At 40.4% G+C, this 13585-nt stretch overlaps 1 protein-coding gene across 1 annotated transcript; it reads right to left on the bottom strand.

Annotated features, from left to right (window-relative positions):
• Positions 1 to 119: 119 nt before the first annotated feature.
• On the bottom strand, positions 120 to 13126 carry leng8 (leukocyte receptor cluster (LRC) member 8). The gene is made up of 15 exons (XM_028580318.1): positions 12776 to 13126; positions 11409 to 11544; positions 9948 to 10103; positions 9699 to 9776; positions 8103 to 8517; positions 7315 to 7486; positions 7035 to 7205; positions 6465 to 6713; positions 6208 to 6372; positions 5804 to 6098; positions 5403 to 5504; positions 5201 to 5269; positions 4981 to 5110; positions 4673 to 4880; positions 120 to 4569 (listed from the first exon to the last, which is right to left on the bottom strand). Exons 1-15 carry the CDS (start codon positions 12814 to 12816, stop codon positions 4407 to 4409), a joined length of 2550 nt encoding a protein of 849 aa, XP_028436119.1. The 5' UTR covers positions 12817 to 13126; the 3' UTR covers positions 120 to 4406.
• Positions 13127 to 13585: the final 459 nt, after the last annotated feature.

Here is a 13585-nt window from a genome sequence, read left to right as displayed (position 1 = left end):
AAACTTTTCTCCTCAGTTCTTTTTTTTTTTACTTGCACTTGGTTTTATCCATTTATCTAAATCTATGACTCAATTCTGCCAGTATGCATTAAACAATTTAAAACCGATAACACTGGATGTTCTTTATACTTGAAGTTTATTAATTTGTTCAAAAACAAATATACACAATATTTACAAAATGGCAGTTTATCATGTCAGATCTGTAGATAGAAGGAGGCATTGCAGATTAAACTTCAGCTTCAGTTGTTGGTGAGCTGCAACATAAACTATTAAAGCATTGCAGACGCAATACAATACTTACTAGTGAGAGTGACTAATTGCAAACGGGAAACGATCACAAACATACTCAACAGAAAAGGAAAAGATAAGAATGAGGAGAGAACAAATACTGGTTAGAGATTTGGGGGAGAGAGCAGGAGAGCAGAGCATGCAAGGAGAGGAAATAAGAGAAAGTGAGAGGAAAGACAGAGAAAATACTAATTCAAAGTAAATGGCAGGAAATGAACACAGCAGAGGTGAGGGACATGGGGAGTTCTTCCAGTAAACGTCAAGGTAGGAGTTACAAAGACTAATGGGAGGTATACAGTAACATGGGAGCAAAAACTACTGAAAACATGACTCGGCATCAGAGAGGAGGAACAAAACATCCAAAATGAGAATGTGTATTGTTAGTTGTCGGGGGTGAATTTTTTTGACTAAAAAACCAAAAAGTACACATCCTGGGCTGTTAATGCTGAAAACCTGAGACATCAGATTTACACACTTTAATCATGTGTTAAAAAAAAAAAAAAAAAAAAAAAAAAAACATTTACACCAACCAAAGGCAACAAACAACCATCAGTCACATTAGAAGCCAAAAGGTAATTTCTTAGCATGGGAGCACACACCAGCACTTATCAAATGAGAAACTTTGCCTGAAGAAGACTGTATACTAAGGAAAATTAAAAAATATATATATTACTAACTGTAGGTGAATTTTGAGGATAACATGTTCTGTATGTCCAGACACATTGTTTTAGATGAGCGATTAAACTCTTAAAACTAGGCTCTATACTAAAACTCTGTAACTGACTCAAGCATGTCTGTCCACCAAGCTAACTATTCCCAACTATTAAAATTGCGAATTTTTTTACTAATGGACGACAAATTTTACCAGCAAACTTTAGGTGAATATTTAAAAAAAAAAAAAAAAAAAAAAAATATTGTATAAATGCATCTGGACAAACAGAAAACAGCAGTACATGGTGACTTCGTCAATCTTCAAACTTTTTTTTTTTTTTAAATTAAACAGCACATGTTGCACAGAAAAACATTTGGTTAGCAGCAAATCATATTAGCAGCAACATTTTCCATATTTCATTATGTGAGGCTCCCATGTGTTTCATCAGCTGTGAGGCGTCAACTCGAGTGGGCCAAACCAAGACTCTGATTGCTCACAATTCACTCTCTCCGGCTGGCGTCTGTAAGTGGTTCGCCCACTTATCATCACTCCATGCGCTCCTGCAATGCAGCAGTGCTACAAGCTGAAGAATGAGACGTCTGGTGGTGTGTGAGAGAAAATGTTTAGGGATTGAGGAGGGGTGTGGGGGGGTGTAGCAAAGAGGACAGGGGATCAGGTAAATGAAGGGGAAAGAAGAAAACATGTTGAGATCATTGTCATCACAAAATGTTTGCTGAATTAAAATTGTCAACAATGAACAGTTTGACAAACATAGATCCAGGTTCACAAGAGCATTTGGTCAATCTAATGGAAATTTGTCCCTTTGTGGAAGGCGTTAACATTACACGTTTGGCTAGATCGGCTTTGCATGGGACAATCTGCTAACACTAAACTGCCACAAAACAGTCAAGCGACACAGATGTGGCAATGTGATTTTTGACTGAAGAAGGGACCATTTTAATATTCGTCATAACTGAAAATTGAGCATATCTTACCACAAGCTGGTTTAAGAGCCTTTGCCAATGTTTTCAGGCTGTACTGAGAGAAACTAGCAATCAAACTCCACCACTACATCCACTCTAATGAAGACATAGCACACAACCCAATCCATAATTGTTCATATTTAAGTTTACATATTCACATAAATGGTCCAAGTTTCAAACCCCCCCCAAAACAATAAAATAAAAATAAAAAATAAAAATCACACTTACCCTGTGTGTAAACAATAAAACCTACACTATGCACTAATTGAAAAGAAATCCCGGCAATATCATACAATATTTACAAAAATATACTCTGTAGACAAACACATGTAGATTGTACAGTCAGCCTGCATCCACTCATCTTCTGGTCAGTTACACTTAAATACCTCGGGCTTAATATTTCTACAATGGTAATTAATACTGCTCAAATAAAAAACTCAAATTATGAAGAACAATGTCGACCTGTGTTTTCAATTTTAGCATTCTATAAAAGGACCCAAATTATAGGATATGGTGGAAAGCAGTACCAAATTAAGTCAGTGTGAGAGGTTGTGTTGGTTAAGGGGTACGTTTCCTGACATTTTCGAGCTTTCTAATGACTTCAATTTTAAGTATTGTTATACATTTTTTTCCCCCCCAATTATCACCTAAAATAGTGTGAACCACCATTATTCTAGGTGCTGAAAAGCACAAACCTCCTGAAGACAAATGTGCCAAAATCCCATCACCAAGAACTAACTTCACTACAACTCCACTGCCACTTAGAAAAACTTGTTTTTCCACTTCAGGTAAATAGGCTACAGGTGCAGCTTTTATTTTCGAAAATTCCTACATACCTGCTGAATAAATTGACATAAAATCACTAGTCTTCACTCAACTTCCATCTCCCTTTTCTTATTAAATTACTGTCTACATCACTTTGATTAAATACTTTACCATATGACATTCAGACAGCACAAGTACATGTGCAGTACATTTCCGGGATCTTATGGTCACTATTCTAGGCATTTTAGGAGATTGTCAAATTTGTTACGATACTTTATTGACCTGTCCAATATCATAAAAATCCGCTTGCAGCTCCATAATACCTTCTCCTTTTGTCAAGATAAAGGCCGATACTGCTGTCCAAAAAACACAACACAAAACATTCAACAGAAGAAATGTGAGGAAACATCTGTTGTGTCGTCATCTACCTCCATCCAGAGAAGTCCCTTTTGCTTACCAGCCTGGCAAACACCAGAGCAAGATGTAGCATACAAACCACTCGTCGTTATTCCTTCTAGAAGCAGCAGCAGGTTTCCCGCTGATGCTCCACCACGCGGGATTCACCTTCAGCTGCATTTAAGGATGGCAGCTGAGCTGCCCGCGTTTCTTCTAATCATCAGCTGGTGATGTTAAGACGGCCAACACGGATGAAAGATGGGCTTCATCACTTTGCAGGTCTACTGGATTCCAGGTGCTGGCAGGACCTCTAAATAAGGATGATGGAAGCAGATTCCCTCTCTTCTCTGCTTCTGGCTGCAGTTATTCTGGAGACGGAGCTCAGCTTCGAGGGTGCGGAGGAGTGAGGAGATCACCTCGATGAAGAACACGTGACTGTGTTCTTTATCATACACAAAGTCAATGCTCATTAGGTTGAGACTTCTTCCCCAAAGCTGGCCAACTTTTTTCATGACTGACCAGTGAATTAATACAACTTAATTCAATCCGGAACAAGACTTAAGTCCATTGATCTCACAGGCCGTACAATTGGGGACAAGGACCGGGATGCACAGCCAACTGTGGATACCTTGAGGAAAACAGGCGCAGGACAGGACATACAAACCACCACCTTTTCTTCTTTCAGACAAACTGGCGGCATCTTCTCACCGTGTCGTTTCACAGTCTCTACGAGGAATATGTAAACTTGACCTGAATCTTCAAACAGGAGAGAGCTGGATGAATGACTTGAAGAACAGCTGTCTGTATTTCCCTTTTGGTTGACAAGGCTTGAATCTTCAGGTCTTGGAGCTGTTGACTTGAGGAAGGAAAAAACATAACAGAACACTGTTAGCTTTGACATCTGATGGCGGTTACGGAACAGGAACCATGAGGGTGCCTCCCTGATCTGGTTCTGACTTCTTGGCCTCTAAATGCTGAGATCCCATGTTATTCCCAAATCTAGACTCTTCACTCACTTTTCTGGGATTATAAATGCAGTGAGATAACTTGGGCATTAGGCTTACCTACAATATTTGTGCAACAGTGTGTGCAGACTCGTGTTTAAAACACTTGTTATCTGAGTGTCAGAAATTACATCTGAAATTTGAATCTCGCAGCAGAGTATTCTAGCATGTATCTTTCTATAAGGGTCTTCTATAGCTGTTAGTTTGCCAACTACTCTATCTGAACAGGCCGAGGTGTCTGAAGTGCAGTGCATTGTATATGTTATGATCCATGATGGTCCCTTAGTGCCTCCCTTCATGGTGCTACCCCCCACCCACTCAGGAGGCAGCCAAAGCAGCTGTGCTGGTTTTGCAGTCTATTTTTTGGGGGTCACAGGGGTAGAAGGTGACACCTAGCCCAGTAAGAAACGCCATACATGAGTCTAAACAAGAGAAGCCCAGATTGGACTGCACATACTGCACCGGCAAGTCGGGCCTGAACCTGAGGACAGAGGAAACAGAGAAATGGGGATCTCATAAGTTATGAGGACCCTAAAATGAGGACCTAAAATGTGCAAATATACAGTTATTTAAATTTGACTTACGTTTTGGCTATGGCCCGAAGTGCAACCTTTCTTTCCCTCTCTACAAACTTGTCAATGAGGTATGAAGCCATGCGTGGGGCTTCCTTGTACAGCTTAAAGAAACGCCGATAGTTTCCTAACGCCCAGGCGGCACGGAGTGCGAGAGCATGAGCCACACACACATCTGCCCGCAGTGCCGGGGTCAAGTACACCAACTCAGTGGTCAGATCTGGAGAAAATGAATGGCCAAAGTTAAAATATGAACGGAAAGGGTGAGAATGTGTATATGATGTGCGATAGCGACAGAAAAGTAAACAATGTGAGCATACCTCCAGAGTTTTTAGTGAAGATGTAATACAGCAATCTATATGCTGTAAACTCTCCGATGTTCTCTGAGGGATTGTCCTTATACAGGGCCTTCAGCTGGGTCTGGCACTGGTTGAACTCTTCATGGTCTCCCTGAAGACAATAAACGTTCAGTTAGTATTCAAAAAAAATACACTGCTATGACTTAACTACTGCAACACTTAAAAAGAAAAACAGACTTACCTTTTCCAGAGCAATGCGTGCATGACACTCGTACACTTCCACTGTGAAGTCAGTACGAACTCCTTGGACCTGGATAATGAGGGGGGACGGGGGGGAGGGATAAACACATTTAGGAAACAAAGAAGACAATACAAACCCAGACAGATCAACATTGTAAAAAAACACAAAGAGATGGACAAAAACACTAATGAAGAGAACCAACCGTGAGGTCCTGTCGTATGGACTTCATCTGTTCACAGGCATAGGTGTAGTCGTGGTGGGTTTTCCAGTGGATTTTTACAGCCTGCAGAGATTTTCTCAGGACCTGAGTAAAAACAAGTTCAGAAACAGATCAAAGTCTGGATCTTGATTTTATGTGATGTAGAATGAGACATAATTATACTCAAAAACTCATGTCACTCCCTTCTTCTCCTTTGTTTTATGCCATTTGAATGGTATTAAGTATGCTGAAAAACTGACTTAAGAAACCTTAATTTTATTCAGTATTTCTCAGACAATAACTTTGAAGAATGACAGGTCTCCAAAAAGCTAAACATCATCTCAGGACTTTAAAACCTGCAGTAAGAATACATTAAAAAAGGCAGACTGAAGAGTACAACTTACATGCACAGGGCGCACAGTGGAGGGGTCCGGGGCACAGGTGAGCCTCAGATAGGACTTGGTGATGTCCTGGCATGTTCCCACAATGGGGCAGTCCTCCCAGCTGAGGCCCTCCTGCGTTCCATCAGGTAAGTCCAGGGAATTGATGGAGAGAACCAAGGGCTCTGAGCGAAGCTGCTTGTGGAAACGAGCAGCTCTGCTCTGCTTCTTGGCTTCTCTGTTGGGGTCATGAAAATCGAGACCAGCGTTGCCACCTTTCCTCTTCTTTCCGATAGCTGGATTGGAATCGTCCATGTTTCTGGGAGATTAAGTTAAAAGGTTATTGCCCGTGCCCTACAGTAGTAAAGTAGGAAGTCTTCCTCAAGAACAGTGATCAGTTCAAATTTGTGTAACGTGTATTTATTTACCGCCTTCCTCTGTTTGCCTTTCCTCCTCGTCCTCGTCCTCTCTCTCCACCTCCACGGCCTCTATCCCTGTCATTACCACGACCACGTCCGCCTCTCTGACTCCGTCGTGACAGCTGAGGTCGGAGGTCACTGGAGATGCTGCTGTCTGACTGCGAGCCAGAATCACTGGGCGCATAGGAGACACAAAACTTTCAAAAAAGGGAAATACCCAGGAAGCCTACAGTAACCAAAGAAAAGGCGGGGAAATAGTGCCTTACCTGCGTCTGTGCCTTTGGTTGCTGCGGTCCCTGTTTCGGCCACGGGAGGGGGATGGGGAGCGGGAGGAGGAACGAGACGAACTAGAAGAGGGACTCCTTTGAGAAAATATATTTCTGTAGTGGCCCAATCGGTGTGCACCACCCCTGCCTCTTGGAGATGCAGCCACTGCACTTCCACCACGACTAATTGAGCCATCTGACGACCTCTGGGATGCAAGAGATTCCCAACGAGACTGCTTGGCCTTTAGTCTACAAAAAACAAAGACCCAAATCACAATGGTTTAACCTGCAGGCAACGCTATCAACAAGTCACAAGAGTCCACAACTATTCAGAGCAAAGAAGTGCATCAATTAATATCATTGCAGTCAAATTTATTAAAAACAATCCCAGAATTCAACTCTACACTCAACTGAAACCGCATCAAAATATGGTAAATTGATATTTTTTAAATCTGCAAAGATCATGTGCAGTAGTTTTAAAAAAAAAAAAAAAAAAAAAAAAAAAAAGTCAAATCTTGGATAACAATTAATATATACACCATGCAAACACTAATCCACTTCTAAACTCACTCTGGCAATGGCTCATGAGTCCAATCAATGGTGTAAGCAGAGCCATCCTTCAGCCGGTCCTGCAGAACTTCCTTCAGCACCTTCTCTGTACGATCTTTGTCTTCCTCCGTCTCACAGGCTGTAAAACAGCGCTGCACGTATTCCTTCATGGCTTGGGGCCAGTCCTGGGGTCTGGAGAGAAAGCATTTTAAGTCAACATATTATTTACTGATTCTCTCTCTCTCTTTTTTTTTTTTTTTTTTTTTTTTTTATTAATATGGAGTGACAGACCAGGTCTCACCGTGTCTGAGCACCTCCGGGTACAGCACTGGCCGAAGATGGGGAGGAAGGAGTTGGATTCAATCCTGAGGGCTGCTCGCCTGGAGGGAAACTCTGATTGGACATTGAGGAACACTGAACCTGATAGGGCCTCTTGTGAATATTGAACTTCACCGAAGCTGTCCCAGGTGCCTCTGTGAGAACAAAGAAAAAAAAATGTTTGATGAAATGTAAATAGTCATAATGGAGTTTCTTCTTTCTGTTCAGCCTTATATAACTAACTAAAATACCAAACACAGAAAAAAACTTTTGTTCTTTAGCATAAAGAATCTGGATATCTGGATTCAGAATGTAGAACCACATTTGTCCTGGCATCATCTTTTAAACCTCACGGCCTCCTCTCATACTAAGCTCCTCCTAATGAGATGGAATGTCTCTGATTGGTCAACATGCAACTGTAGCCAGGTGAAACACCTGCCTGCCTTTACTTCTCCTATATTACTGTGCAAGGGTGCTCCTGGTACAGATATGCTCTCTGCCTCCTAGTTACGCATATTTTCTGCCATGTACAGGGCAAGATGACCTATTCCCTCTCCGTTATTGTGCATGAATATACTCACTTTCTGATCATAAGTAATGTTTTATTTGATTCAAATTAATATCGCTGATGTATTGTTTATGTAAATAACACAATTTTCTTTCAACAAGAGGAATGTTTTGCGAGCTGGGGAGGTTGCCGGTTTGATCCCCAGACCGGCAGGATAGAAAATGTTCTAAATGTCAGCTACCTCACAAAAGAGCAAATCTTACGTTTCATGCGGTGCCACAGTTGCTGTCCTTGTTTTTGGTTTTTGTTGGCCTCTCCTCTGCCAAGCCCTGGTACATACTGGCCTGGCTGCTGGGAGGTATTCTGAGAGGGCTGATACGTGTGCTGAGCCTGGAAGCCCTGTCCATAGTTAGGCCTTCCCTGGGAATGATTGTAAGCTTGCATTTGGTTGGGGTCACCCTGTGGGTATTGCATGGAGTTACTGGCACTGTAGGCATTTTGTGATGGAGGAGGGGGATACTGGGAATTGGGTGGGGGAGGGATAGGTGGGGGTGGAGGAGGAGGGGGTTTCTCGGAGGTGGTTGAGCTCTGGGGTTGCTGGGAAGTAGCAGGGGGAGGGGGTTGTGGTTGAGAGGGGTAGCCTGGGGACTGGTCTTCCATTCCAGGCACTGGAGGAGGCTATGAAAAGAAAGAAGGAAAAATTGTTATTTTACAACTTTTTACTAGGGCTGTCAGCATTAACGGGTTAATCGCAATGCAATTAAGGGCCGAGCATAACACGTTATTTATTTTTATTTTTTTTTAAATTGCATTAATGCATGCCGCCATTTATTAATTTATTTTCACTTCACTCGGCTTCGCGTCGTGCCTAACAGGCTACTATTTTGACCCTTTGCCATACGTCCTTGTAACACATCCCGCTGTTGCAGGAATAGCAACGCAGATTTCAGTGCCTCATTCCTGTGCCACTGATATACATGCGCTTCTCTCTGATGCTCTGAAACAGACGTTACAAGACACAGAAAGATCGCTGCACGTGATGCTAGTTAAGACTACACTCAACAGCAGCTAACATTAGCCTACCGCTAGCTAGTAGCTGGATTAAACACAGTTACAATGCTGACAGCTAAAGCTAAACAGTGTAAAGTTTCTGTATTTCACTTTCTTTTTTTTTTTTCTTTCTTAAAAAGTATTGGTTCAGGTACCTTTAAGGCACCGGAACCGTTTTAAAAGTAACGCTTTAGCACCAGTATCCAAACCAAACAATACCCAACCCTAATATTGACTCTAGATTCAAATGTGTGACTAGATTCACACATTTTTCTTTTGTTTACAGTAAATAAATAAATAATAAACAAATGCAAATCTTAAAATCAAGTTCATAAAGTCACTTTCTTTGCATTCATTTGATTCCCAATCAAGATACACTGGTAAGAATTGCTTTCCATTATTAATATGTACTTAAAAACAAGTCTGAAACGCAAAATAGAATTTTAATCATGTGATAAAACATGTGATTAACTATAGAAATTCAGCAATTAAAAAAAAATTAATCGTTTGACAGCCCTACTTTTTACTAGAAGCTACAGAAATGCCCGGGGGATAAAGTTGGCATGCCTTACACCGTACATTAATTTCACCCAACGCTCATACTACTACGGTCACTCTTTTACAAAATGAGTTCATCTAAACAGGTTTGATAGGGTCACTGGTCATGTCACGTAAAAATTAGTTAGTTCTAGGTTTGTAAAATGTAAAAAGTCAGTGACAAAACAATCAAATCATCATCTCATCAATTAGGTCTGTGATTATACATGTGATGTAATGAAGGGGTCTATGGTACATAAGGTGTTATGTACCTGTCCATTAGAGGTGGGAGTTCCTGGGTAAGGCCCTGGGGGTACACCAAACTGATTTGGTGGATATGAAGCTCCATACTGGAAATGTAAAGAAACCCATGTTGTCGTTTTTTAGCCTTCTCAGCATCAGATGTTATTTAAGAAGATACAAGCCTTGCAGCTAACCGTGTTGAATGCAGTAGATTTATTTGTATTAAAAGGTTATTAAGGTAACATATTGATAAGAACAAAATTATTTTCTGTACTTACTGGACCCATGGGGTAGTAGTAATTATAGGGGTATGTGTATCCAGGATAATGCTGCTGAGTTTGCTGGTACCATGGATAGTACTGCTGCGGTTGTTGTTGCTGCTGCTGCTGCTGAATGGCAGCAGAGTCAGTCACTGCTGGCTGAAACTGACCAGCCTGAAATGACACACATAGATTGCTAATAAATAACAAAAATAAATTGTTATTTTAATCCAGAACAGAAAGGAAATCATCTAGCAAGGACAGAAGCGATAATGCCACAAGAATATACAAACAAAGTCTTTGTGAACCTAATTACAAACCAACACAGATCATGTTTACAGGAATTTCCCCATCTTACACATCCAAACAACAGTTTGCCATTTTAGGCACTTATTACTTTTGTATGGCGATACAGTATGATTACGGTATAGGTCTAAGAAATTAAAGAAGCAATGTGTAGGTATTTGTATTTTTTTGTTATGCAGACGACTAATGGGGTCCAATGTAGTTGTTTTTTTTAAATATATAAAAACTGGGAAATCTTATTTCAAAAGAAGTCTATATTTTATTTGGTTGTCTCCATAAAGTTTAAACAGTTTGTGCGCAACACAACATTTCAGCTGTTGTGCGACCGTTTTCCATACATGCGCGTTTGCCGTGAAAAAAATACAGCAGGCAATGCAATTTTCTGTTCACGTTAATGGCTCATTAAAATCCAGTGCTATTGCACCGGTGCCCAGTATCTACCGGACAAAATAGCAACGCGGATTTCGGTGCCTCATTGCGGTGCTACTTGCCTAATGTCTGCGCTTCTGTCCGATGCTCCGAAACAGAAGTTAGAGGCAACAGAAGCATCGCTGCCTGTCACGCTAGTAAACACTAACAACATGTTACACTTGGCAGCAGGTAGCGTTAGCCTACCATTAGCTACAGTAGTAACTGGATTAAACATGGTTAAAATGCTGACAGTTAAACAGTGTAAACGTGTGACTGTATTTCACTGTAAAAGATTCAGCGGGACGTACAACTGTCTGCAGCTTATTAAAGCTATGAGCTAAAAAGCCCCAAACTAGCACTGGTCACTGCTGTTGTTGGAAAAACACGTGAATAAAGGTTGCGTTTACTAAAAATTGGTAAACCCCGTGGTGCATTCAAAGTTATTGTAAAATACCCTTTTCATCATTCAACTGCAATTTACTGGTGAAAGAAGTAATTATTGTTAAAAGCTATTGTTATTACATTTTGAATAACCATTTAAATTCCCGCCCTCTTTTGTGCGGATCCAAAAATTGATCCGATCTGTGACTCAAAACCATGATGTTTGCTATCTGTTGCACCCTTATTTGAGAGGGATGGGAAATTATATTGCAAGCCATTCTCGCAGTTTCATTATTAAAATGTGTGGTATGTGGCAATTTTGGCAACCAAAAGCTGATGCCCGGTTGCCAAGCCTAAAGACACACACACACAGACACACACCTCTGCTGTGGCCGTCCGGTTGGCTTGTGAAGTCTTTGCTGAGCTCTGACTCTTATTAATGGATGCTAGTGCTTGTCTTGCTTTCTCCCATTCTGGGTTTTCATGAACCTGGACATCTCCAGCTCCACCAAAGGACCTGCCATCAACAGAAGAATGTGATAGTTATAGTATATTTAAATACTTTAATTTGTTAAAATAGCACATGTATAACCTTAAACATATTGAGGTTGAGTAACACAAAACTGATAATATATTAATAACATTAAAGGGATATGAAAACAAAGCCAAGCAGAATCAGAATCAGCTTTAATGGCCTATTGTGAACACAAGGAATTTGACTCAGGCCTTTTGGTTCTCTTAAAGTGCATACACAGAAACAGAAATATGGTTAAAAACAACGACAACAAAACTGAACAAGGTAAACAAACTAGACTACTATGTACTGATATAAGTATGTATGTATGTATGTATGTACATACATAAAGTTTGTATATACATACACACAACTGTTACATTACACATATACACACGTAAACAAACTGTTCTATGAGGATTTTAAAAAGGTAATACAGCAGGGCATTGCAAAAGTGCAAACGGTGTTGGAATAAATAAAGAACTATAAATGACTGTATTATTATGCAGCTAAAGTTACCCACGTTAGCCTGTGGATGCGAAGCCTGCCCTGACATAAGATAAACAGGTAACGTTAGCAAAAACGTTAGCGTCAAGTTAGAGTGTTATTAGCATTAGAATTTTCTTCGTCGATAACGAAATTACTTTAATACAGTCTAAGAAATACTTTAAGTTACTTACGTTAAGCTAACAGGTTAGCGTTAACAAAACCAATGGCCTGTATGTTAACACTTGTCATCACCCTGGGCTGAAGTTAGCTTCTGATTCGTAGTTTCAGACTCGGCAGTTAGCTAGCGCTAGCCAAGTGTAAAATTGAAGGAAACTTAACGCTGATGCCTGATTTGACAAGTCTATATAAAACGTTTGTGTTTTTATCTAGACCTAGCTAGCTAGCTAGTCCAATGTGGTCATCGTGTGAAAAGAATCCATGAAATCTCCCTTTATAGCATTTTCACTAATAGAATATGTTAATAAAATCTCAAAGTGATTTCAATGCGTCATCTAAAATCCCTAACACGCTTTTAAGGTGAAACCAATCGGAAGCTTCAAATGAGAAGCTAACTTCAGTGTCGTATGAGACGAGCTTGGACGAGCTAATTATCACTTACTCAAGATGAAAGCTAGCCATCTCGACGGTTTTATACAATATTTTGACATGATAGTGTAAAGTTAAATTGAATGTATTTAATTCCCCATGTTTTGAGGATGTTTTGTAGCTAGAAAGTGTGACCTACCAGTTTGTTGTAGGGGTTGCTTGTGTCGTGTTGGCGGCCATTTCGCCACTGACTAGCGTAAGCTAACGCTTGGACAGTTGTTCACTAGCTAAGCTAGCTGGCTAACGTCGTTAGCTCTCCTGCCAAAGAAAAACGTAAACAAAATGAAATCTAACACGATGATCAACTGATTACAAGAAGAACAGCCAGCCCGTCGCGAACACCGTCAATCTATTCAAATTCAAACTTTAATATACTTTCATTAAAGGTTAAAATGTACAAATTAAGTGAACATTCGCATATTTCCTGCCGTCTTCGCTGAAGACCAATTCGTCTGAGTGACTCGACTGTGGAGATACAAAATGGCAGATAAGTAACTGGCCAAGTCAGGTGACGTTGTGGTTTTTACTGTTATTTTTTTCCCAGAGTAATTTCTCTCAGGCAAAGCCTACGCTCTTGTTAGTCCCACCTTCTGTACCATCCTACAGGGGGTGATTTCCACCAATCAAATGCATGGCTTTAGATTTAGGTCAGAGCCTTATTCATCTACTAGCCTGTCAGTCACATGGATGTATTAACAGAACGGGCAATCATAACGAATGGAACAGGATTGTAATGCCTGGCAGGCCCTAACGCAGGAAATAATTCTCACACAAGTTGGTAGTGACCATAGACTGTAAAAGTATACTTTAATAAAAAATAAATAAATATATATACATATACAGTCCTATTCTCAACATCAGAAAACATCTTTAGAAGGCTGGGCAGCTATTATTTTACCCATTCAATAATATATTTTTACTCTGTGTCATTCAAAATTCATAGAGTTTA

The sequence above is a fragment of the Perca flavescens genome, chromosome 6, assembly GCF_004354835.1.
Source record: "Perca flavescens isolate YP-PL-M2 chromosome 6, PFLA_1.0, whole genome shotgun sequence".
Lineage (NCBI taxonomy): Eukaryota > Metazoa > Chordata > Actinopteri > Perciformes > Percidae > Perca > Perca flavescens.
This window is presented reverse-complemented; position numbering and strand designations above follow the sequence as displayed.

Excerpts from the sequence above, each read along its gene's own strand:
- leng8 (XM_028580318.1), bottom strand. The coding sequence starts at position 12,816 with ATGGCCGCCAACACGACACAAGCAACCCCTACAACAAACTG. Across the intron at positions 6,714-7,034 it reads ACTCATGAGCCATTGCCAGA|ACTAAAGGCCAAGCAGTCTC; the intron begins GTGAGTTTAGAA and ends TGTTTTTTGTAG. Across the intron at positions 5,505-5,803 it reads CCACTGTGCGCCCTGTGCAT|GTCCTGAGAAAATCTCTGCA; the intron begins GTAAGTTGTACT and ends GTTTTTACTCAG.